General features: G+C 64.8%; 3 protein-coding genes across 3 annotated transcripts; 2 read left to right on the top strand and 1 right to left on the bottom strand.

Annotated features, from left to right (window-relative positions):
• The first annotated feature begins 244 nt into the window (after nucleotides 1–244).
• SCO2 (synthesis of cytochrome C oxidase 2) lies at nucleotides 245–1,393 on the top strand. The gene has a single exon (XM_074167797.1). It carries the CDS (start codon nucleotides 245–247, stop codon nucleotides 1,391–1,393), a length of 1,149 nt encoding a protein of 382 aa, XP_074023898.1.
• A 1,580-nt stretch (nucleotides 1,394–2,973) lies between these two features.
• On the bottom strand, nucleotides 2,974–13,864 carry NCAPH2 (non-SMC condensin II complex subunit H2). Its single transcript, XM_074167981.1, has 20 exons — nucleotides 13,757–13,864; nucleotides 13,474–13,575; nucleotides 12,997–13,052; nucleotides 10,716–10,794; nucleotides 9,985–10,056; nucleotides 9,737–9,816; nucleotides 9,159–9,310; nucleotides 7,599–7,667; nucleotides 7,049–7,158; nucleotides 6,876–6,947; nucleotides 6,612–6,678; nucleotides 6,003–6,110; nucleotides 5,455–5,508; nucleotides 4,736–4,806; nucleotides 4,550–4,625; nucleotides 4,340–4,405; nucleotides 4,075–4,127; nucleotides 3,558–3,659; nucleotides 3,214–3,363; nucleotides 2,974–3,111 (listed from the first exon to the last, which is right to left on the bottom strand). Exons 1-20 carry the CDS (start codon nucleotides 13,862–13,864, stop codon nucleotides 2,974–2,976), a joined length of 1,785 nt encoding a protein of 594 aa, XP_074024082.1.
• Nucleotides 13,865–15,461: 1,597 nt separating this feature from the next.
• On the top strand, nucleotides 15,462–23,962 carry LMF2 (lipase maturation factor 2). Its single transcript, XM_074167980.1, has 14 exons — nucleotides 15,462–15,558; nucleotides 16,391–16,644; nucleotides 18,010–18,038; nucleotides 18,317–18,513; nucleotides 18,753–18,931; nucleotides 19,152–19,290; nucleotides 19,656–19,790; nucleotides 19,915–20,020; nucleotides 20,336–20,432; nucleotides 20,565–20,747; nucleotides 21,817–21,985; nucleotides 22,204–22,315; nucleotides 22,567–22,675; nucleotides 23,624–23,962. Exons 1-14 carry the CDS (start codon nucleotides 15,462–15,464, stop codon nucleotides 23,960–23,962), a joined length of 2,145 nt encoding a protein of 714 aa, XP_074024081.1.
• Nucleotides 23,963–24,446: the final 484 nt, after the last annotated feature.

Genomic DNA, 24,446 nt, shown 5'->3' with positions numbered 1-24,446 from the left:
GGGGTCAAAGGTCAGCAGGAGGGGCGGGGGGTCAGAGGGCACTTGGGGCAGGGGTGGGGGGTCAAAGGGCAGCAGGGGAGGCAGGGGCGGGGTCAGAGGGCAGTGGGAGACCCACAGGACATGGGGGGTGGGGGATCAAGGGGCACGGGGGGGGCAGGGCTGGGGGTCAAAGGGCACGGGGGGGCCGGGGTGAGGGGTCAAAGGGGAGCCCATCCCCCATCCTGCCCCTCCCCCCAGCCCTGCCATGTTCCCCACCCGCTGCCTGCGCCGCCTGCCCCACGGAGCGACCCACGGAGCGACCAACAGCCTGCCCCACGCTGTGATCTATGGCCTGACCCACGGCGTGACCCATAGAGCGACCCACAGCCTGCCCCAAGGCGTGACCCATCACCTGCCCCACAGCATGACCCACAGAGCAACCAACGGCCTGCCACAGTCCGTGACCCACAGAGTGACCCACGGCCTGCCTCATGCCATCACCTGTCACCTGACCCACAGAACGACCCACAGCCTGCCCCATGGCATGACCAATGTCCTGCCCCATGGCACGACCAATGCCGTGCCCCTCCGCTTGACCCACAGCCTGCCCCATAGAGCAACCCAGAGCCTGCCCCATGGCGTGACCAACGTCCTGCCCCATGGCACGACCAACACCGTACTCCTCCGCCTGACCCACCGCCCGCCCCCCGGCCAGCCCCCCTGTCGCACGCTGTGGGGCAGAGCCCCCCGGGAGCGGGGCCTGCCGCTGTGGCAGCGTCTGTTGGTGGCGGGGGCGGTGGCGGGGGCGGCGGGGGCGCTGTGGCTGTCCCTGCGGGCGGAGAAGGAGCGGGGGCGGCAGGCCCGGCGGCGAGCGGAGCTGCGGGCGCTGGCCCTGGGGCAGGGGGAGTTCCAACTGCGGGACCAGGAGGGGCGCCCCCGCCGCAAGGCCGACTTCCGCGGGCGCTGGGTCCTGCTCTACTTCGGCTTCACCCACTGCCCCGACGTCTGCCCTGAGGAGCTGGGCAAGCTGAGCCGGGCCGTGGAGCTGCTGGAGCAGGAACCCGGCCTTCCTCCCCTCCAACCCCTCTTCATCACCGTGGACCCCGAGCGGGATGACGCGGCGGCCCTGGGGCGCTACCTGCGGGATTTCCACCCCCGGCTGCTGGGGCTGACGGGCAGCCCCGAGGAGGTGAGGGCGGCCGGCAAAGCTTACCGCGTCTACGCCAGCCCGGGGCCGCGGGACGAGGACGGGGACTACATCGTGGACCACAGCGTCCTCATCTACCTGCTGGGCCCCGACGGGCTCTTCCTCGACTGCTACGGCCGCAGCAAGAGCGCCCAGGACATCGCCCGCAGCGTGCGCCGCCACATGGCCACCTACCAGCCCCTGCCCCAGGACGAGGAAGGGCAATAAAGGCAACCGTGCCCCCCAAAAACGCCTCCTGTCTGCGCAGGGAGAGACCCCCGCCACCCCCTGGGGTGGGGAAGGGGGCGGAGGGGCCCTCACCATGTCCCGCAGCCCCCCAGCACCATCCCAGGGGGAGGGACCCCCATCACCCCCCAGGGCTGGCCCATGGCAGGGAAGGGGGCAGAGGGGCCCTCACCATGTCCCACAGCCCTCCAGCACATCCCGGGGGGAGGGATCCCAAGGGGAGGGACCCCCCACCACCCTCCAGGGCTGGCCCATGGCAGGGAAGGGGGCAGAGGGACCCTCGCCATGTCCCACAGCCCCCCAGTACCATCCTGGGAGGGGGAGGCTGCAGGTGGGTGGGGGGAGCCCCTGCAGCCTCCCAGGACTGTCCCATGGCAGGGGGGGCCATGGGTAGGTGAGCAGAGCGACCCCCCCACTGCCCTCATGGCACCCTAGCACTGTCCTGGGGAGGGGGGGGGGGGGGGGGGCAGGTACCCAGCCAGGGGGGACCTCCAGCATCCCCCACAGGCCCCCAGGACTGTCCCCTCGGGAGGGAAGCTGCAGGCAGGCGGGTGGAAGGATCCCCTGCAGGCCCCCAGTGCTGTCCTAGGGGGAGGGGGGGCCCCACCATGATGCCCCAGCACTGTCCTAGGGGGATCGGGGGCCCCACCAGGACCCCCCAGCACTGTCCTGCAGGGAGGGAGGCCCCGAGTAGGTGGGTCGAGAGATCCCTGCTGCCCCCCAGGACTGTTCCACAGAGGAAAGGGCCCTGGGCAGAGGGACCCCTGCCACTCCCCAGCCCCCCCCCTGCAGCCCCACAGGGCTGTCCCATAGGGAGGAAGGTTGTGACCCCCAGCACCATCCCTGCATGGAGTGAGGCCCTGGGTAGGTGGGTAGAGGGACCCCCAACCACCCCCTACTGTCCCCCTGCCCCCCAGGACTGTCTCGTGGGAGGGGGAGCTCCAGGTATAGGGGTGGAGGGACCCTTGCTAGCCCCCGCCACCCCCCAGCACCATCCCAGGGGGAGGGGGACTTGGGTGGGCAGGTAGAAGGACCCCCCACCACCCACTGCTGCCCCCCCAGACTGTCCGTACAAGGAGGGAGGGGCCGGGTCAGTGGGTAGACAGACCCCTGCCACCCCCCAGCACTGTCCCACTGCCCCCCCAGGACTGTCCCATAGGGAGGGAGGCCCCAGGAAGTGGCGGGGAGGCCCCAGGAAGTGGGGGAGGGGACCCCCACCACCCCCCAGCACCATCCCGGGATGGAGGGCCATGGTGGGGAGGTAGAAGGACCCCCCACCCTCCCCAGGACTGTCCCCACAAGGAGGGAAGCCCTGGGTAGGTGGGCAGAGGGACTCCCACCAGCCCCCAGCACCATCCCTGGGGGAGGGGGTCCCGGGTAGGCAGATGGAAGGACCCCCAAGACTGTCCCCACAAGCAGAGGGGAGGGTACCAGCCTCCAGGATCGTCTCCAGTGAGGAGGGAGGGTGCCAGCCCCCAGGGACGGGGCTTTTCCCTCCCCAGGACAGCAGAGCCTTTAGCAAAGTGGGGGTTTATTACCAGGGAAGCGGGGGGGGGTGCACCTCAGGGGCAGGCGGAGGGGGGCTGGAAGGTTTGGAAGCGTTCGTGGGGCCGCCGGTGGGTGAGGAGCCGCAGCCGCAGCGTGTCCAGTGCCTCCTCCAACCCCGGCTCCTGTGCCAGCTCCACCACGTAGTCATTAGCCTGGGGGGAAGCAGGGGGACAAAAGGATGGGTTGGGGAGGGGGGGTGTGTCCCAACAAAGCCCCCGGGGAGGAGTGGGTGGTCCCCACCAGCGTTTACTTACCAGCTGGAGGGAGGCCAGCATGTAACGGCACACCTCGAAGGGGGGTTGCCCCGCCACCAGGCTGGCGAAGGTCCGCCATGGCCCCAGGTCCCCGCAGCGAGCCGCCAGGGCATCCCCGTAGCTGTGGATGTCGAAGGTGGCTCGTTCCTCCTGGGGGAGGGGCAGGAAAAAAAGGGGGGGGGGCAGTTTGGCTGTGGGGAGGGGGCTGATGGACCTCTGCCTGCGTGGGCAGGGGTGGGGGGCCGGGGCAGGCAGGGACCCGCGTGGGCAGGTTTCCTGCCCACGCGGGTCCCTGCCTGCCCCGGCCCCCCACCCCTGCCCGCGGCGGGGGGGGGGTTCCTTGCCTGTTCCTGCAGCATCGGCCCCATCCTGTCTTCCCAGCGACGGATGTGTTGGGAGAGCTCCGTCTCCTGCGCGTACTTCTGGGAGTTGGCCATGAAGAGCTCCTGCGGGAAGAGGGGAGTCACCAAATCACCGAAAAATTGGGGTTGGAAGGGACCTTAAAGCCCCCCCCCACAGTGCCACCCCCCTGCCCTGGGCAGGGACACCTCCCACCAGAGCAGGTTGCTCCAAGCCCCCTCCAACCTGGCCTTGAACCCCTCCAGGGATGGGGCAGCCACAGCTTCTCTGGGCAACCTGGGCCAGGCTCTCACCACCCTCAGGGTGAAGAATTTCCTCCCAAGATCTCACTTCAATTTCCCCTTTTTTCAGCTTAAAACCCTTCCCCCTCCTCCTACGGCTCCCCTCCCTCATCAAGTTTCCCCCCCACCCCCTCAGCTTTCCTGGAGCCCCCCTTTAGGGACTGGAAGGGGCTCCAAGGTCTCCCTGGAGCCTCCTCTTCTCCCCTTCTCTCCCACCTACCACGTTCTTGCGGACCAGCTCCTCGTAGGCCAGCGAGCCCAGGTCGGGGAGGCCTGTGGAGGCGGGGGGCGTGGGGGGGCAGAGTGTCACCAGAAATGACACTGCACAGCCACCCCCTCCCGCCAAGCGAGGACAGGGGAGGGGGCAGGGGAATTTGGGATGGGGTACGGCAGAACCCCCCCCTCAGCTCACAGCACCGAGGCCGTGGGGCTTGTTCTGAGGGGATTACGCTTGCCACCCCCCCCAGTCCCCCACCAGCGCTCACCCGCATCTCCTTCCCCCAGCTCCTCCGGGGCCTCGGGCTGGATGTCCTCGTGCTCTGCAAAGTCATCTGCCAGGAGGGGACACCCATTCAGTGACCCCCCCAGGGCCCACCAGCCCCCCCCAGCCTGGCCCCATCTTGATGAGGGCCACCACCACTGCAGGAGGGGACCCCCAGCTGGGGAACGGGGGGGGATCTGGGGTGCCAAAGTACCTGCTCCTTCGTCGCAGTCGGCCCCGTGCTCCTCCTCCAGCAGATCCAGCTCCTCGCACGGCAGTGGCACCAGCCCCTGGTAGAGAACAGCCCTGAGTCCCCCCCGCCCTGGCCCCCTCCCATGAGGGCCATCTCTGTGCCCCTCAGCAGGGCGGGCGGGGGTCCCAGCTCCCCCCCCCAGCTCACCGCCCGGCTCTGCAGCTTCCTCTGCGTCACCATCCGCTCCTTCAGCTGCTTCCAGTACAGCACCTCCAGATCTGTCCAGGGAGGGGGTGCCAGGCCTAGGGAAGCTCCTCTGCTCCCCTCGGGGGGTGCTCAGCCCCACCAGCCCCCACCCCCACAGCGAAGCCCCCCCTGCCCTGGCACACCCCGGGCTCCCCTTTGGGGCTGCAGGGGTGACGCCTGCCTTTCCCTGTGTCCCACTGCCCCTGTGGAAGCCAGCCCCTCACCCCCAAGTCCCCCCGGCACAGGGGGGGCTCTGCAGCCAGCGGGGGCGAGGTTTAGTTCATCTGGATCTCAGGGCTGCTTTGGGAAAGAGGAATAACCGCAAGAAATCTCCTGCGGTTCCTAAACTGGAGCATCCCCCTCCGGCCCCCGCAGCCGGGCTCTCCTGGGGCCACTCATGCCCTCTGCCCTGAGCCCCCCCGGCTCTGCCTCCGCTCCCTCCCGGGTATTCCCCACCATCCTGGCTCCCCAGCGAGGAATCCAGCCGCTTTCCAGCCCCAAAACCACCCGGGGGGGGGGGCGTATGGTGAGGGGGCACAGCAGGCTGTGCTCAGCCCCAGCCAGGGACAGCCAGAGCTGAGGGGTGGGAGGAAAATGTCACCTGGGGCTGGAAGGGAAATGTCACCCCCAGCTGGGAGGGAAGTGCCACCTCCTCGACAGGCCCAGCGTGTCCCTCTCACCTGCAAACGTCGGCCCTTTCCTCCGGGTTTTCCTGCTGTCAGCGACATTGTTGTCTGGGGGAAGCAGAGAGGATTAAAGCTAGGATGGGTGGAAGGTGACAGACCCCTGAGGGCTCTTGGGGACACCACCGACCGCTTCTGCCATTGTCACAGTGCACAACAAGCCGGTTGTCACCTCCAGAGCCACCTCCTTCCCCCAAAGGTGGCCTGGCCGTGCCCAGGACAGCCACTAACAGCTCCAGTTCCAGCAGCGCCCGGGGTCTGGGGCAGCCTCCTCCCTCTGGAGCAGGAACGAGGGGCACAGCAAGGCCACCACGGCAGCACAGGAGTGGGGGGACTCCTGTGGGGACCCCTCCTCTTCCTCCCTGAAGCCCCCCCTTGCAGTACAGCCCCCCCACCATTATATCCAGGCTGCTGATGCAGAGACACCGGCTGCTACGGGACCGGAGCACCCACAGAGGGGTCTGGGCAAGGGGTTTCCTGGCAGAGAAGGGTCCTGCCGGGAGCCCGGACGGATCCTGGGGGAGCACCACGGCCACGGCACTCACAGGCTGCAGAAAACCATTTCATGAAGTCCTGGAGCTTCCTCGGTCCCTTCCTCTTCCTCTTGCCCCCGACCACCTCATCCAGGCCGTGCGGCACCAAGAAGGGTCTCCCTGGAGGCAGGCACAGAATCATAGAATGGTTTGGGTTGGAAGGGACCTTAAAGCCCTCCGCCCAGTGCCACCCCCTGCCCTGGGCAGAGACACCTCCCACCACACCAGGTTGCTCCAAGCCCCCTCCAATGTAGTCTTGAACCCCTCCAGGGATGGGGCAGCCACAGCTTCTCTGGGCAACCTGGGCCGGGCTCTCACCACCCTCACAGCAAAGAACTTCTTCCCCACATCTCAGCTCCATCTCCCCTCTTTCAGTGTCAAACCCTTCCCCCTCCTCCTAGGGCTCCCCTCCCTCATCCAGAGTCCCTCCCCAGCTTTCCTGGAGCCCCTTTAGGGATGGGAAGGGACTCCAAGGTCTCCCCGGAGCCTTCTCTGGGGACACTGAAGGACAAGCAGCTGACAAAGTGAGCCTTACTGCCCCTCTGCAGCCGGGCCCTGGCACATCCAGGGCAAACAAAAACCCAGGGAGGAGTCCCTTTTCCCCAGCTACACCTCAAATACCTTTCTTAAATGGTTTGTCCTCGGAGTCAGCGAAGGGGTCGAGGCTTTGCCATGGATCCAGCATCTCCTGGTGAAGAAGTGAGCAGAGATGAAGCCAGCAGAGCTCTGGGCTGCTCTGCTCCCGGCAAAGCTCTCTGTGGCACCCTGGGGTGGGCACACGGGAGCCAGCGGGCCCAGCGGGTCACCCCACCATCAGCAAGGAGGGCAGGGATGTCCCCCGCTTCTCACAGTGTCCCACACGGAGTCAGAGAGGCCTCCCCCTACCTTGATGTGGGCTGCAGGGTCCTCAGCAGGGGCTCGCTCCCGCAGCACGTAGCCCCTGGGCCGGGGCGCGCTCTGGCAGACACAGAACCAGGCAGTGAGTGTCCCGCAGCAGCAGGGGGCAAAGTGGGGGGCTCCGGGGCAGGACAAGGTGGTGGCACTGTCCCCATACCTACCCTCTGTGCCTCTTTGTGCTCGTGAGCAGCTGGAATCATTTCCACGTCGTCCTCTGGGGCCCCGGGCATGTCGTCCCCTCTGCTGTCATCCCCATCCGGCTCTGCAGCACCTGGGGGGGGCAACAAAAGGGTCAAACAACATAAAAGCCTTTGGGAGCCCAAGTTTATAAAATCATGGAATGGTTTGGGTTGAAGGGACCTCAAAGCCCCCCCCAGTGCCACCCCCTCTGCCCTGGGCAGGGACACCTCCCACCAGAGCAGGTTGCTCCAAGCCCCCTCCAACCTGGCCTTGAACCCCTCCAGGGATGGGGCAGCCACAGCTTCTCTGGGCAACCTGGGCCAGGCTCTCACCACCCTCACACCAAAGAACTTCTTCCCCACATCTCAGCTCCATCTCCCCTCTTTCAGTGTCAAACCCTTCCCCCTCCTCCTAGGGCTCCCCTCCCTCATCAAGAGTCCCTCCCCAGCTTTCCTGGAGCTGCCCCCTTGAGGGACTGGAAGGGGCTCCAAGGTCTCCCCGGATCTCCCCTCAGCCCACCCACCGCCTCACCTCCGTCTTCAGAGAAGCTCAACGCCTGGACGGGGTCACCACCGCTGCTGAGGACGCCGGACAGTGCTCCTGCTGAGATGACAGAGGCGAGAGGTCACCAGACGCCCCGAAAGGCAGGATTCCCACTGCCCCTGCCTACAGCAGCCCCGGAGCTGCCTCAGTGCTGCCCCTTCCCACAGATTCAGTGAGGCCAGTGGCCACGGGCAGCCTCACCCCAGCCAAGGAGGAGGTGCTGGCATCAGCCCCCTGCCCTTGCCCCGCACCTGACCACAGAATTATCCAGATTGGAAAAGACCTTTAAACATATAAAGTCCAACCATTAACCTAGCCCTGCCAACTTACCACTGACCCATGTCCCTCAGGACCACGTCTGCCCGGCTTTGAAATCCCTCCAGAGATGGCAAATCCACCACTGCCCTGGGCAGCCTCTGCCAAGGCTTCACAACCCTTTCGGGGAGGAAATTGTTCCCAATCTCCATCCTAAACCTCCCCTGGAGCAACTTGAGGCTGTTTCCTCTTGTCCCATCGCCTGCTCCTTGGGAGAAGAGACCGACCCCCCCCCAGCTACGCCTTCCTTTCAGGGAGTTGGAGAGAGCGAGAAGGTCTCCCCTCAGCCTCCTTTTCTCCAGGCTGAACACCCCCAGCTCCCTCAGAAGTTCTCCAGACCCTTCTCCTTGGTCTCCAGACCCCTCACCAGCTCCGTTGCCCTTCTCTGGACACGCTCCAGCCCCTCAACGTCCCTCCCGTCATGAAGGGCCCAAAACTGGACCCAGCCCTCAAGGTGGGGCCTCACCAGTGCCCAGTCCAGGGGGACAGTCACTGCCCCAGTCCTGCTGGACACACTGGTCCTGACACAGGCCAGAGTGCTGTTAGGTTCTTAGCTACCTGGGCACGCTGCTAGCTCATGTTCAGCCGCTGTCAGCCAACACCCCCAGGTCCTTTTCCAGCCCCTCTCCCCCCAGTCTGGAGCGTCCATGGGGTTGAGGTGACCCGAGGGTAGACCCGAGACTTCGCCTTGGTGAACCTCACACCATTGGCCTCAACCCACCCAGCCAGCCAGGCCAGAGCCCTCTGCAGAGCCTTCCTGCCCTCCAGCAGATCAACATCCCACCCAACTTGGTGTCATCTGCAAACTGACTGAGGGTGCACTCCATCTCCTTGCCCAGATCATTGATAAAGACATTAAACAGAACTGGCCCCAACACCGAGCCCTAGGGGACGGGGGACACCACTGTGACCAGCCACCAGCTGGACTGAACTCCATTCCCCACCACTCTCCACCCAGTTTTTCACCCAGGGAAGAGTGCACCCATCCAAGCCATGAGCAGCCAGTTTCTCCAGGAGAATCCCATGGGAAACGATGCCAAAGGCTTTACTGAAGTCCAGGCAGAGAACACCCACTGCCTTTCCCTCTCTGGCACCAAGGGGCCCTGCTGTTCCAGCAGCAGAGACAAGCAACACTCACCTCTCGCCCCAGGGAGCCGGGCTCTCTGGAGGCAGGGGCGCAGCAGAGCCCCCAGGCTGCCTCCTCCCACCCCCCTCACCCCGAGCCCCCCCTACCTGCTGCTCTGCTGGGGCTCCCCATGCGCTGCCGCTCCCGCAGGCCGGTGGGGGAGAGCCCCGCCAGCTCCAGCAGGAAGGCTCCGGTGGCATGAGGGGTGCAGGTGTTCATGCGGAAATCCCTCCGGCTGGCCAGGATCTCCCCTTTCCGGCTGAGGGAAAAAAACCCATCAGGGGAACCCCAAAGACCACGCTGTGCCCTGTTCAGCTGGGAGCCCAGGGAGGGGGCCACTGGCCTTTGGGTAGCCCCAGTGGGGTGTTCCCAAAGCCCGCCTGCTCTTGAATGGGGCAGGGAGATCAGCCCCATCCCTCCCTCTGGCTGTTCTCAGCCAAATCCTGCCTGGATTTCTCAGCACAGCCCCAGCTTGTCCCTCCCTGAGGACCCTCCTGCCCCTCTGTCACCTCAGGACTCCACATCTCCCAGTGCTCCAGGCCCTGTGGGATTATCCTGCCTGCCTGCCGTCCAGTTTAAACTGGGAAGGCACTACTTCCTTGGAGAGTCCAACCCTACTACAGCAACAGGGGGGCCCAGCTAAACCCACAGGGGTGGCTGATGGGCACGGCGAGGGGGCTGTCACCTAAACAGAGGGTTGTCCCTCTTCTCAGCCTCTTCCGGAAGGACCAAAGACATAGGAGTCAAGGGAACGATGTCCACGGCCTGCAAAGGTAAGGTGGCAGGAGGGTGGCAGAGCAGGACGGAGACTGTCCGGGTGCCACCGTCCCCACAGAGCCGGCCAGGATGGCGGCTGGCCCCGGGCGCCTGTGGGATTCATTCAGAGGAACCCCAACAGGGAGAGGGACAGAAAAGGAGAAGGGCTTCTCTTACGTTGGGCTGATGATCCTTCCTCATGTCCACGCTCGCCTGGCTGCTGTCCCTGATGTCATCCAGGGAGAGGAACTGCTGAGAGAGCCCCACCAGCGGTCACCCCGCTTGGCCTGCTGAGCCGTGTCACCACCGAGGGTCCCTAAGCAGGGTGGGGGGACGGAGATGGGGTGCTCCCAGGGCTGCTCCACACCGGCGGGACAGAGCCAGCAGCAGAGACCACCAAGCTGCAGCTTTGGAGGGGCTGTGGGGTGCGAGGGCAGCACCCCACAGGCAGGAGGAAAGCAAGGAGGGAAGGAAGGTGCCCGCTCCCATGGGAAGGGTCAAGCCCAGGCAGCTGCCGCAGCCCCTGGGGACAGATTCCCAAGGGACAGCCCAAGTTAAGGATGAGGAGAAGGCAGGTTAATCCTCGGGGTGGGGGGACAGAGGGAGATCCCCACACGCTGCACAGGTGCTGGCTCTTCTCCAGAAGATGTGGCAGGTCCTGTCCCTTGGAGGCCAGGACAGCATCGTGAAAAAATGCCCCTGCCATGCCCAGGGGCCGAAGCGGGGTGTGTGGGGTTGAACACCCCCTGCTAGGGCAGAGCAGGGGGGCATACACAGCCACCACGGCACCAGTCAGAAAGGGGGGAGTGCTGGAGGCCCCCCCGCAGCCAAAACCAGCCGTGCCCATGCCCCCAGGCTGCCGAGCACCCCCTCCCCACCCCACACCAGGGCACAGATGCCCCTCTCACCTCCTCCTGCTCCTCTGCCCCAAAGGTGGCATCAGTGTCTTTGCCGTCCTGCCCCACGGAGCTGGGCAGCTTCTCCCGCCTGAAACAGGGAGAAAACACGGGGTTGGCATCCGCCCGGGGGGGCGGCAGCGAAGCAACAGCAGATTCCCTCCAACCCCGCTGCAGCCCCTCAGAGCAGGAGCACCCCACGGTGCTACAGAGAGCATGGAGAGGTGACGGCATGACAGTCAGCACCGCTGGACAGCTGTGCCATCAGCGTCCCCTGAGGAGAGCAAACACGCTCCTGGTGCTCCTCTGTGCCTGCCCAGGAAGGCGCTGGGGGGCTGCAAAGGAACTGGGGCTGGCAGGAAGAAAGGATCCCTGGATGAAGGGATGGAATGTACCCTCAGCAAGTTTGCTGACGATACAAAACTGGGAGGGGTGGTTGACTCGCCAGAGGGCTGTGCTGCCATACAGCGAGACCTGGACAGGCTGGAGAGTTGGGCAGAGAGGAACCTGATGAACTTCAACAAGGGCAAGTGTCGCGTGCTGCCCTTGGGGAGGAATAACCCCATGAACGAGGACAGGTTGGGGGTGACGTGCTGGAGAGCAGCTCTGAGGAGAAAGACCTGGGAGTCCTGGTGGACACCAGGGTGACCATGAGCCAGCAATGTGCCCTGGTGGCCAAGAAGGCCAATGGCATCAAAAGGATGGGGGGGCATCAAGAAGAGTGTGGCCAGCAGGTGGAGGGAGGTCATCCTCCCCCTCTGCTCTGCCCTGCCCTGGGGAGGCCACAGCTGGAGAACTGGGACCGGTTCTGGGCTCCCCAGTTCCAGAAGGACAGGGAACTGCTGGAGAGGGGACAGCGAAGGGCTACCAAGATGCTGAGGGGACTAGAACATCTCTCTGCTGAGGAAAGGCTGAGGGACTTGGGTCTGTTGAGTCTGGAGAAGAGCAGAGTGAGGGGGGATCTGATCAACGCCTCTAAATACTTCAAGGGTGGGTGTCAGGAGGATGGGGCCAGTCTTTTTCCAGTGGTGCCCAGGGACAGGACAAGAGGGAACGGGCACAAACTGGAAGAGGGGAAGCTCCATCTGACCATGAGGAGGACCTTGTTTGCTGTGAGGGTGTCAGAGCCCTGGCAGAGGCTGCCCAGAGAGGTGGTGGAGTCTCCTTCTCTGGAGACATTCCAACCCCCCTGGAGCCGTTCCTGTGGGACCTGCTCTGGATGAGCCTGCTCTGGCAGGGGGTTGGACTGGGTGCTCTCCAGAGGTCCCTGCCAACCCCACAGCATTCTGGGATTCTGTGATCCAGCCCGACAAACCCCATCTGGGGCAAAAACATCCTGCCAATTCCAGCTCAGAAGCTCTGCTACAGCAGGGAAGGCTTCGCTTTAACCCCACAGCAGGGGATTAATCATTGGAGACTTTTGGAAACCTCCGCAGCAGCTTCCCCTTGCTCCAGCCCAAGCAGGGGATCCCTCAGATCCTCTGCCTTGACCTCCCCGAACAACCGGTAAGATCTTCCCAGTGGGGCAGAGCAGAGCCCGGATGGTTCCCTGAGGAAGCTCATTCGCCTGGTTGGAGCCAAGCGGTTGTTGGGGGGGAGGTGCAGCACAAAAACCTCATCTTTCCCCCAAATCCCCAATCTGAGCGCAGACGGGAGCGTGCCATTAGACCTCTCCTCACCAGGGAAGTTACACAAAGTTACACAAAGCACCTCCGGAGAGGCAAAGGGGAAAAATAAATCCCAAGTTGCTTTGCCGCAGGGGACAGTTTCTTGCCCACTAAGATTTCCCCTGCGGGACACCGGGCGCTGCCCTCTCCTTACGCAACAGCAAGGTGCTGCAGCAGGAAAACCACAGGACGATGCCGCTGGAAGATGCGTGGGGACAAGCATCGCCCCAGGTCCTCCGGGATGAAGCAAGTCCCACCAGGGGCTCTCCCGCAGCCACAAAAATCCTCCTCCTCCAAAGAACTTTTTACGGGGCTGGAGACTGACGCTGAAATGGGTTTGTTTGGGTTTTTCAAAGCGATGACTGCCAGGGACAGAGCAGTCAGCAATGCTCAGAGCAGGGCCATGGCCCTTCCCCCTGGCTCTCTCTGCAAGTAGGGGCACAGCTTCATCCCCAAAAGCAGACACACATCTCACACGCTCTGGGGGCAGGAAATCAAACCAAACCTCGGCAGAAGGAGCGCGGGGAAGCGCTCAGGCTCCACCACAGCGCAGAGGGAGGAGCACGAGGCAGCATTTTCTACCCAGGCAGCGAAGGGACTTTCCCCGGGGCTGAGGCTCTACTCACTTCTTGTTGGAGATGAAGTCAAGCGTCTGATAGACCAGCGAGTAGAGATATTCCACCTGCAAAACAGCAACCAGACCCTTGGAGAAGGAGGAAGTAGCTCCCAGAAAAGCCACTCTGGCTGATGCCGGGAGGAACCACCGCCCTCCTCTTCTCCCCAGGCAGCTGGAGTTCAATTCCTTGATAATCTCCCTGCTCTTTTCACCGTTCGAGCCACTCTGAGGCCAGGTTTGGGGAAGCAGGGTTTTGTATTCCACCCTCTGGAGGAGAAAAGTGCTGAACAACAAAACTCTTGCTCTTTTCCAGGCCATTAAAGGCACCGGATTTAGGAATTATGAGTTTATATCCTTCCATTTCCACTAGTCGTTATTACATTCAAGTCGTTCAAAATCCCCGAGCGGCCCCCACGGGGCTTGGACTCAGGCGGCGGCTGAGGGACGGCCAAAGGGGCCGGGTGACAGGACCGGGGCCACCTCTCACCTTCCTGCTGTAGACGCAGGCTGAGCCCTGGATCACCAGTGCCGCCTCAATGAAGTTCATGGTGGTTTTGCCATCATCGAAGGAAATGCAGATCTGATCCAGCTGCGAAACAGGCAAAAGAAGGAAAATGAAAGGCTGAGGTGCAGACGGGATCTGAGGGCAGCACATGGAGAGGGAAGAGCCAGGACCACTGACAGCACAGTGGGGGACACAGACAGAAACCCCCCCGTGCCAGCAGAGTCCTCCCCAGCCCCACACAGGGGACGCAGACACCCCCCCTTACCTCCTCCAGGTACTCCCCGAGCTGGGCGGCCACGTCCACCTCCCAGTTCTTGGTGAGGTCTCGGATGGGCTGCAGGAGGTGCAGGAAGCGCGACTCCACCTCCTCCATGGTGCCAGATCCCGGGGAGGGGGGGAGCTCACCCCCCGCCCCACCCCCGGCGGCGATTAAACAGGCTTAAAAACAGCCCTCTCTTGGCAGATGATGCCACAGGTGACACCTGAGGTCACCTAGAGCTGGGTGCTGCTGATGTCTGGTGACGGCCGTGTAGAAACCTGAAGTCAACTGGATTTTAACAGAAAAAGATCGGTTTTCCAAGGTCAGACTGGACAGAGCTCTGGGAAACCTGGTTGAGTTGAAGATGTTGTGTTGGGCTCAATGGCCTTTAATGGTCCCTTCCCACCCAAACCATTTGGCAACTCCATGATTTTAGGAAACACAAGCTTCAGTAAACATAGAATCAGATAATCAATTAGATTAGAAAAGATCTTTAAGATCATCAAGTCCAAACATTAACCTAGCCCTGCCAAGTCACCACTGACCCATGTCCCTCAGCACCACGTCTGCCCGGCTTTGAAATCCCTCCAGGGATGGCGACTCCACCACTGCCCTGGGCAGCCTCTGCCAAGGCTTCACAACCCTTTCCAGGAAGAAATTATTCCCAATCTCCATCCTAAACCTCCCCGGTGCAACTTGAGGCCATTTCCTCTCATCACAGAATCACAGAAGGGTTTGGGTGGGAAGGGAGCTTAAAGCCCCCCCAGTGCCACCCCCTGCCCTGGGCAGGGACACCTCCCACCAGACCAGGTTGCTCCAAGCCCCCTCCAACCTGGCCTTGAACCCCTCCAGGGACGGGGCAGCCACAGCTTCTCTGGGCAACCTGGGCCAGGCTCTCACCACCCTCACAGCAAAGAACTTCTTCCCCACATCTCAGCTCCATCTCCCCTCTTTCAGTGTCAAACCCTTCCCCCTCCTCCTAGGGCTCCCCTCCCTGATCCAGAGTCCCTCCCCAGCTTTCCTGGAGCTGCCCCCTTGAGGGACTGGAAGGGGCTCCAAGGTCTCCCGGGAGCCTTCTCTTCTCCAGGCTGAACCCCCCCAACTCTCTCAGCCTGTCCCCACAGCAGAGCCCTCTCCTATCCATTCCCTCATCCTGTCACTTGTTACTTGACAGAAGAGACCGACCCCCCGCTCTCTCCAGCCTCCTTTCTGGCAGTCGCAGCGCAGTGAGTTCCCCCCTCAGCCCCACAGAACAGCACCGCCCTGAGAACCCAGAACCACACCGCGAGCACCGGCCTTCGCCTCCCGAGGCAGCCGCGGTTGAACTGAACATAGACCCACCGGGAGGGGACACGGACCCACGGGGACAGCCCGGCCTAACGCCAGCCGCCCCGGTCCCTCTATCCGCCCCAGGTACCGCTGGCAGTCGGGAGGCTCGGCTCGGCCCGGCCCGGCCCTCCCTGCAGCCCCGCTCAGGGCCGGCCGAGACCCCGGGTCCCCCCATCGGGTCCCCCCAGACACCACGGCGGTCCCCCAGGGCCCAGATTCCGCCCCCTCTCCCCGGCCCCACCTCAGGCCCCGCTTCATCGTCGCCATTTCGGTCTTCCCGCCCGACGCGACGCGCGTGCGTGCGTGCTGACGTCTGTGCCTGCCACCGCCCATGCGTGCCGACGCAGCGCGCGCGGGGCTCGGGGGTACCGCCGCCGCCGCCATGGGGGAGCCGCCGCGGCGGCCGCGCTCGCTCTTCCTGACCGGGCTGGCTGCCGCTTACCTCGCCGCCTTCGCCTCGCTCTACGTCCAGATCCCCGGTACGGCGGTAGTGGCGGCGGGAGGGGTTCGGGGGGTCCCCGGGCTGTGGGGGGCCGGCAGGGCCAGCGGGGGGCCGGGGGGGCGTGTAGGCCGCGGCGGGGGGCCGTTAGGCCTCAGCGCTGCAGGCCCCATAGGCCTCACCGGGGCAAGCCGGGTCGGTCCCGCCGGCGGCAGCGGAGCCTGGGCTGCTCGTCCCGGAACCCCTCTCGCCTGGTGCCCGGTCACCCCCTTCTGCGTGTGGGGCGGGGGGATGTGGAGCCCCTTTTCCCCTGGAGGCGCGGGGCTGAGCCTGCCTGTTGTCCCTGCGGCTGTCTCGGGCACTCCCTGGGGCTCCACATCCCGTTGCCGGGCTTGGCAGCGACTCCCGGTAGCGGTTCTCCTTCCAGCATCCCGTTTTCCTCCCCGGGGGGCAGCGAGGGGCTGAGCCGTGCCCTGCCCTGAGCACCGGGGAGCTGCCTAGGCTAGCCTCCTTCTATGGAGAGAGGGTCGTTTCCCTCCGTGCGCCCCACCCCGGGGGGCCTCCCCAGACCCTTACGCCCGCCTCCCCGGAGCAGCGCAGCAGAGCTGTGCCCGCGCAGATCTCCCCTCCCTGCAGCGGGCAGGGCCTTCGTCTCCTTTCCACGTAGCCAGGCTGGGGCTGGCAGCAGCTGGGCTCTTCCCACTGCTGCTCCGTTCCCAGTTTCATGAGGAAACTGGGATGCCAGCGTGCAGAGAGAACTAGCTGGAGCCCCCCACTCGCCAAGGTGTTGGCCGGGGGGGCTCCCATTTTCCTTGCCCCACGCTTAAGGGGCTGGAGAGGCATTATCACCATTGTCACTGACCCCTTTCCAGGGCTGTACGGGAGAGATGGCATCTTACCAGCTCGCAAAGTGCTACGCCCCAGCGGGAAGGGGCTGTGGGAGCAGCTCCGGGATTTTCCCACCTTGCTGTGGCTCGGTCCCCAGGTGGGTTTGGATACGGAGCTGGGGATGGAGCTGCTCTGCCTCCTTGGCATCCTCGCCTCCTTCAGTGCCCTGCTGTTCGAGCCCCTGCAGGACAGCCTGCTCTTCGCCCTGCTCAGGGTGCTCTACCTCTCGCTTTACCAGGTAGGAGATCGGTGGGGCTTGGGAGAGGGGAGGCTTGTGGTGCCCTGGAGGGGTTGGAGCAGGGTTCTAGGAGGGCGGGGGGGTGATGTTTTTGCTTTAGCGTCATTCTATGAGCTGCTGGTATACTTAGCTTCCCTTTTTATGGAGCAGGGGAAGGTGCTGACAGCTCCTTGACTTGTGTTGGGGGGGTGCAGCCCCATCCTTGTGCCTTCCCTGGGATAACCCCCCCAGATTTACTTGCAAAGCCAATTCCGACACTGCTGTGGGAGCAGCTCCATCCCCTGCCCACCCACGACCTCACCAAGGCCTCACCAGGGCCCTTTCCCCACATCCCGTGAGAGCTCTGCGCCCCCCAGCCATGAATCCGCCCTCCTGAGCCGTTTGTGCTCGGTGCCGGGGCTTTGGCTTCCTGCGGAGGAGCTCGGGTGAGTCAGAGTCCGCTAGCACAGGCGGTGGGGGAGGAAGATTTCTCTTCCCTCTGAAACCAGGGGAATTAGAGAGTAAAAAACCAACATGTACTTGAAAATCCCTCCGAGGCTGGGCGGCTGTCACCCCAGGGGGGAGCTCTCCTGCCCTGCCCGAAGAAAGCCCAGTGCCACTCCCTCATGCCAGGGCTCAGGCTCTTCCTGGCACCGGTGGCTACAGGGGACGGGGCTGGGAGGCCGGGAAAACCCCCAGGAGCGGGGTTTCTCTCATGCTGGGGGACTGCCCTGCAGCGCTGTTACCCCGTCCCCTATGAATTGCTCATGGCTGTGCCGCATGAGGAGATGATGTGAGCCGCCCCCCTCACACGGGGAGCCCTGCTGAGCCCTGCCGAGCTGCGTGGGCCATATTTTGAGCCCAGGGAGAGGCAGGGTGGGAGCCGGGGCTCGGGAGTGACTGGCTGCCTCGGCAGGGAGAGGAAGCAGCACCCATGGCTGCTCAGGGCTGGGAAGCCCTGGGTGATTCCTGCCTGTGGTGACTCTGTCTCCCAGTGTGGCTGCAAGGCTGCCAGCCCCCCCCCCCCCCCCAGAGCAGCACTGCAGGGGGGTCTCCCCAGAGTGGAGCGGAGGGGCACAATCCCCTCCCTCACCCTGCTGGCCACGCTGCTGGGGATGCAGCCCAGGGGGTGGGGGCCTTCCTGGGCTGCCAGTGCATGTTGCCAGCCCATGGCCAGCTTTTCCCCCTATCCCCAATCCCCCTAAGCCCTTCTGGGCAGGGCTGCTCCCCGTTCCTCCATTCCCAGCCTGGGCTGGGATCAGGGGGAGCCAGGAGGGAGCTGGGGTCGCCTCTTGGCCATTCTGCCCCCTCTCCGTGGGGTGGTCGTGGGGAAGGGGCCAGGGGCCAAACTGTGCCCCACTCACTGCCTGCTCCCTCTCTCCATAGGTGGGACAGATCTTCCTCTACTTCCAGTGGTAAGTCAGCCCCACCTCGGCCCTTCCATTGCGCTGACCCGGGGGGCTGCCATGGGGTGTCCGTGCTGGTGGAGCCATCCTGCCACCGCTGCAGCTGGGCCAAGCCTTGCCCAAGCCCCGTGGCATGCAGGGCTGTGTCCCCTGCAGGCAGTGGTGACCTGGCTTGCCACCTTTGGGAAGGGGTGTCAGGCCAGCCTGCCCCTTAGCACCCCGGCCTCTCGGTGCAGAGCTGCCCCACGGGGTCTGCAGCGGTTCCCACACACCCTGTGTTCCCACAGGGACAGCCTCCTGCTGGAAGCGGGGTTCCTGGCGGTGCTGGTGGCCCCCCTGCACCTGCTGAAGTGGCGGTCCACGGCCTGGCGTCCCCACGACAGTGTCACCTTCTGGCTGGTGCGCTGGCTCCTCTTCCGGCTGATGTTCGCCTCCGGTGTGGTGAAGCTGACCAGCCGCTGTCCCACCTGGTGGGGGCTCACAGGTGAGGGGTGGCACGGGCTGGGGGGTGTCACAGGCTTTGGGGCACCCCTGCTAAGCAGGGGAGGGGCGAGGAATGCCCTCAGGCTATGCCTCCCATGCCTCGTAGGCAGCTGTGGGGCTGTGGGTGACTGCTGCCAGCTCCTCTCCTGTGTTGGGCACAGCTCTGTGTCAGCTCTGCCTGTTCCGAGCCATGTCCCCGCACCCCTTTCTGCACCTCTGACACCTCCTGTCCCCCCCCAGCTCTCACCTATCACTACGAGACCCAGTGCATCCCCACACCGGTCGCCTGGTTCGCCCACCAGCTGCCCGTCTGGTTCCAGAAGTTTAGCGTGGTGGCTACCTACGTCATCGAGATCGCCGTCCCGCTCCTCTTCTTTGCGCCCATCCGCCGCCTCCGGCTCTTCGCCTTCTACAGCCAGGTGGGTGGGCAGAGCCAGGCCCCCCACTGCTGCTCCGGGTGCCGAGGGGCTCCCCGGGGGCAGGGACCCGGCTCAGCCCACAGGCAGGACAGGCTCCTCGCTCTGCAGGCCCTTGCAGGCAGGACTCTGGGTGCTGGGGTGGCCCCACTGCTGCTGGTGGGGTGCTTGATGTCCTCTGCGCCCCAGCACTATGACATCCCAGCCTTTCACTCCTCCCCAGGTCCTGCTGCAGGTCCTCATCATCCTCACGGGTAACTACAACTTCTTCAACATGCTGACCATTGTCCTGGCCTTCTCCCTGCTGGACGAGGAGCACGTGGGGCGCTGGCTGGGGCGCAGCAAGAGGAGACACGCCAGCAGTGAGTCCCTGAGCGCCCTCTTTGGGGAGGTGGGGTCCCCTTTCTGCCGTGCCCAGGGTGGGAAGGGGACAGGCCGCTGTCACTGACCATCCCTGTCTGGGTGTGACAGTGAGAGGCATCATTCTGGCTGCCCCCTGGCTTGGTGCTGTGGGAGCTGCTGCCTCTCAGGATGGGGGGGTCTGTGCTTGTGGGGTGCTTGATCCGGGGCTGCCATGAAGCAGCATGTTGGCTCCTGCTGTGGTGATGTGCCCAGCGCTGCCCACTCTATGCCCGGGCTCTTGGGCCACCCTTTGTCCCCCACTCAGTGCCGCCGGGGGGTCAGTCTCGCCAAGCCCCTGGCATTCAGTAGCCCTGCTCTGTGGCAGCCTGGCCCCCCAGCCTGCGGTCCTTCCTCTCCACCCTGATGGAGCTCAGCGTGTACGCCCTCCTGCTCTACTGGAGCGCCCAGTCCTTCGGCCTGGAGATCAACTGGGAGAAGAGGCTGCTGGACTCCAAAGTGGGTACGTCACAGCCAGGCCCGCAGGGGCTACCGGCCCGTTGTCCCCATGGCCCAGCCTGGTCCCCTGCACCCCCTATGGCTCAAGAGGCTCCTCGCTGACCCCTGAGGGTTTTCCTTCTCCCCAGCCTTCACCTATCATGAGTTCCAGATGTGGTTGCAGGCGGTGACCCTGCCGCTGGTGGGGCTGGCCTTCCTCTCGCTCGCCTGGGAGATCCTCCTCGCCTTGTACAGGTGGGTGTCGGAGGGCACTGGGCCCCCCCCCGGGCCTCGAGGCTCTGCTGTGGGGGGCTGAGCAGGAACGGGGTGGCCGGTGCCATCCCTGAGGGTGAAATTCATGTGTGGAGGGACATGGGGGAGCTGGAGTGGGGCACTTGGAGTCAGCGTGGGGTGGGGGGTGCTGGGTGACTTAGGAGGGATGCGGGAGTGGGGCTGAGCTCTCCATGGCTTTGGGCACAGCGTGGGGGGGCTCTGGACCCCACAACTCGCCACTGCAGCCCCAGCCCTGTGGGGCTGTGCGGCTCTGATCCATTTTTGCCCCGTTTGCAGGTGTCTCTGTGTCCGCGGCTGCTTGTGGAAGCTCTGGGCCACACTGCAGTGGGCCGTCTTCACCACGGCGACCGTGGGGATGTTCGCTGTCAGCCTGGTGAGCGGCTGGGCAGGGAGGGGACAGCGGAGGACACCCGTGTCTTGGGGTAGAGGGAGCGGGAGGCTCCTCCTGGCCCCCCCCGAGCCGCTCTGCCCCACAGTGATGGAGCCACTCTCTGCCACTCCCCAGGTGCCCTTCACCTACATCGACCACGAGTCCAATGACAAGCTGTGGCCCGGCATCCGGCAGATGTTCAAGGCTGTCGAGCGCTACCAGGTGGTGAACTCCTACGGGCTCTTCCGCAGGATGACGGGCGTCGGGGGGCGGCCGGAGGTGGTGCTGGAGGGCAGCTACGACAAGCAGAGCTGGACGGTGAGCTTCCCCCTTTTGCACAACCACAGAATCGTTGCGGTTGGAAAAGACACTTGATATCAAGTCCAACCATCAACCCAGCACTGCCAAACCCACCACTGACCCGTGTCCCTCAGCACCACGTCTGCCCGGCTTTGGAATCCCTCCAGGGATGGCGACTCCACCACTGCCCTGGGCAGCCTCTGCCAAGGCTTCACAACCCTTTCCATGAAGAAATTGTTCCCAAACTCCATCCTAAACCTCCCTTGGTGCAACTTGTGGCCATTTCCTCTTGTCCCATGGCCTGTTCCTTGGGAGAAGAGACTGACCCCCCCTGGGTACCCCCTCCTTTCAGGGAGTTGTAGAGAGCGAGAAGGTCTCCCCTCAGCCTCCTTTTCTCCAGGCTGAACACCCCCAGCTCCCTCAGCCGCTCCTCACAAGACTTGGTCTCCAGACCCTCACCAGCTCCGTTGCCTTTCTCTGGACATGCTCCAGTCCCTCAAGGTCTTTCCTGTCATGAGGGTCCCAAAACTGGACCCAACCCTCGAGGTGGGGCCTCACCAGTGCCCAGTCCAGGGGGCCGATCAGTGGCCCAGTCCTGCTGACCACACTGGTCCTGACACAGGCCAGGGTGCTGTTGGGTTCTTAGCTACCTGGGCACACTGCTGGCTTATGTTCATCTTCTGTTGACCAGCAGCCCCAGGCCCTTTTCCACCTTTTTCAGCCCCTCTCCCCCCAGTCTGGAGCGTCCATGACCATGGAGCTTGGGGTGACCCCGTGGCCCCTCTCGGTGAATTGAGTTCAACAATCGATTTAGGTGCCGGGGGGGCTGCAGGGAAGGGCTGAACCACGGCTGAGGAACGGACTCCACTAGAGCCAAATGTCCCTGTCCCCCTGACGTGGTCCCTACTGGGGCACCCATCTTGTCCCCCCATGGGCTTTGTCCCTCTGGAAGGAGCCCATAACCCCAGGGGGGCAATGGGGGCGAGTTGGGAGGAGCTCTGCCCCGTGACGGCAGGGCTGGGGGAGACCCAGATCCCACCCCAACTGCTGGAGGCCCCCCCAGCCCACTCTGCTCCCTACCCCGCAGGAGATCGAGTTCATGTACAAGCCCGGCAACGTCAGCGTGGCCCCCCCCGTGGTCGCCCCCCACCAGCCCCGCCTGGACTGGCAGATGTGGTTCGCGGCGCTGGACCATCACACCAGCAGCCCCTGGTTCACCAGCTTCGTCTACCGCCTGCTGCAGGGCAAGGAGGACGGTGAGTGGGGCTGGGGGGCCGTGGGGCTGGGGGTCGTGCTGGGGGCTCCAGGCAGAGCTGTACCCACCCCGATGGGGACCATTGCTGCCCCCCCTCCAGTGGGTCTGCGCTCCAGGCCCTTCCCTGGGGATTCGGTGCCGCTGGGCTTCAGCCCCACAGCACTTTGGGGTGTCCCCCACAGTGAGGGCGGGGGGGCTAACGTGGTGTTTCTCTGGCAGTGGTCCGCCTGGTGCAGGTCGATGAGTCCCGGTACCCCTTCAGCGCCCGCCCCCCCGTCTACATCCGCGCCCGGCTCTACAAGTACTGGTTCACCAGCAGCGCCGAGGCCAGGTGAGTGGGGCTGGGACCCCCCCACGGCCACTCTTCTCCCCAAAGGGGTGTGACACTGCTCTGGCAGCTCGGCAGGGGGGGGTGGTATTCTGTGTATTTGGGAGCTGCTTCTTGTTTGGCTAATTGGCTCGTTAACTTGCTTTGGGGAGGCTGGCTCACTGGGGGGGGACACAGGAGCCTTCCTGCTCCTGCCCGAGCCGTGGGGGGGGACAAGGGGGCCTGCCCGTGCCCTGAGCTCTGTCATCCCGCAGCCAGGGCTCAGCGCTGTGGTGGCGGCGGCAGCACTTCCAGGAGTTCTTCCCCACCGTCTCCTTGGGAGACCCCACGCTGGAGACTCTGCTCAGCCAGCACGGCATGAAGGTAGGGCCCCGCGCCACGGCCACGCCGCGAGGAACCCCCCCCAGGTCCCCCTTGTGCCACAGCCATGAGGAACCTCCCCCAGATCCCCCTCGTGCCATGATCATGCCACAAGGAACCCCCCAGACCCACCTTGTGCCACGGCCACGCCGTGAGGAGCCCCCCCCCCCAGATGCCACTTTTGCCGTGACCACACCACACTCCCGGCCAAGGGACCCCCGGAACCCCTCCCTCGTGCCGTGGCCACACCGTGCTCAGGCCAAGGGACCCCTTGACCCTCTCCCTTATGCCATGGCCAAGGGACCCCCCACCCTCCCTCCTTGTCCCATGGCCACCACCACTTTCCCACCTGAGGGACTCCTTTACACCCCTCTGTGCCATGGGCACGCTGTGCTCAGGCCAAGAGCCCCCCTGATCCCTCCTCCCTTGTGCCACGGCCACGATCCCAACCGAGGGACCCTCAGACCCCCCTCCTTGTGCTGTGACCACCCTGTGCTTGGGCCAGGGGGACCCCCTGATCCTCTCCCATGTGCCATGGCCATGCTGTGCTCGGGGCGAAGACCCCCTGACCCCCCTCCTCATGCCGTGGCCACCCTTGTGCTTGGGCTGAGGGACCCCCAGACCTCCCCTCCCTCATGTCACGGCCATGCCGTGTCTGGGCCGAGGGACCCCTTGTGCCACGGCCACCACCACACCACGCTCCTGACCAAGGGACCCCTTGACCCTCTCCCTTGTGCCGTGGCCACACTGTGCTGGGGCTGGGGACCCCATGACCCCCTCCCTCGTGCTGTGGCCACCCTGTGCTCGGGCCAAGAGACCCCCTGACCCCCTCCCTCATGTCACAGCCACACTGTGCTCAGGCAGAGGGAGCCCCTTGACCCCCCCTCCCTCATGCTGTGGCCAAACCGTGCTCGGGCTGAGGGACCCCCTGACCCTCCTCCTTACCCCCAGGACAAGCCCTCCCCCCTGCGCCCGGCGGACGCCCTCCTGCCCTGGTTGCTGCGGTCCCTGCGCCAGCTTGTCCGTCCCTTCTCCGGCCCCACCGTCCTCTGGTCCCTCTACCTCGTGGTGGCCACCGTCTGCCTCCTGCGGGCCCTGGGCCGCCGGCCCCGGGGGGGCACGCCCCCCGCCCGCCACAAAGGCCCCAGGAGGGGGGAGCCTACGGACCGGGGGGGCGGTGAGAAGAACGGGCAAGTGCGGAGGAAGGAGGCCAAAGACGGGGAGGAGAAGGGCGAGGGCCGGCACCGGGGGGCGGCTGATGGCCATGGTGGCACCAAGAAGAAGAAGTGATGCCTGGAGACACTGGCCCGGGCCCCGTCTTCCACCCACGGACTGATGGCGCGGCCCCCCCTGTCGCATCCCCGGCTGGGGGGTGGCAGGGTGGTCCCCCCCCACTGCTGTCACGCTCCCAGCGCCTTCGCACACAGCGCGGTCATCGCTTGCCGGTGTCACCACCACCCCTCACCCCCTCCTGGGGCCTGGCCAGGCCGGGGGGGCGATGCTTTGTGCTTGGGGGGGTGCTGTGCGCTGGGGGGGTGCTCTGTTTGGGGGGGGGGGGATGCTCTGTGCTGGCAGGAGCAGCTTTAAGGCAGCGCCAGCCCTCACGGTTACCCTTCCCACCCCCCCCAGCTGCCCCCACCCCCATGCTTGGGGCAGTTTGGGGTGCTGTGTGTTCCCCCCCCGAGCCCCCTGCCCCCCTGTGGGGGTGCTCTGGCTGTAACGTGCTTCCTTGGGGGGGGGGGGGAGCACAGAGGTTTCCTATAATTTTCTAAAT

The sequence above is a fragment of the Numenius arquata genome, chromosome 2 (genome assembly GCF_964106895.1).
Source record: "Numenius arquata chromosome 2, bNumArq3.hap1.1, whole genome shotgun sequence".
Taxonomy (NCBI): Eukaryota; Metazoa; Chordata; class Aves; order Charadriiformes; family Scolopacidae; genus Numenius; species Numenius arquata.
Note: the sequence above shows the minus strand (reverse complement) of the source record. Positions and strands in the feature narration are given on the sequence as shown.

Coding starts and splice junctions, on each gene's coding strand:
- SCO2 (XM_074167797.1), top strand. CDS start 245: ATGTTCCCCACCCGCTGCCTGCGCCGCCTGCCCCACGGAGCGACCCAC.
- LMF2 (XM_074167980.1), top strand. CDS start 15,462: ATGGGGGAGCCGCCGCGGCGGCCGCGCTCGCTCTTCCTGACCGGGCTG. Junction 16,645..18,009: donor TCTACCTCTCGCTTTACCAG/GTAGGAGATCGG, acceptor CTCTCTCCATAG/GTGGGACAGATCTTCCTCTA. Junction 21,986..22,203: donor GCTGCAGGGCAAGGAGGACG/GTGAGTGGGGCT, acceptor TTTCTCTGGCAG/TGGTCCGCCTGGTGCAGGTC.
- NCAPH2 (XM_074167981.1), bottom strand. CDS start 13,864: ATGGAGGAGGTGGAGTCGCGCTTCCTGCACCTCCTGCAGCCCATCCGA. Junction 13,053..13,473: donor CCTGCGTCTACAGCAGGAAG/GTGAGAGGTGGC, acceptor GCTGTTTTGCAG/GTGGAATATCTCTACTCGCT. Junction 9,817..9,984: donor GGAAGGATCATCAGCCCAAC/GTAAGAGAAGCC, acceptor TTACCTTTGCAG/GCCGTGGACATCGTTCCCTT.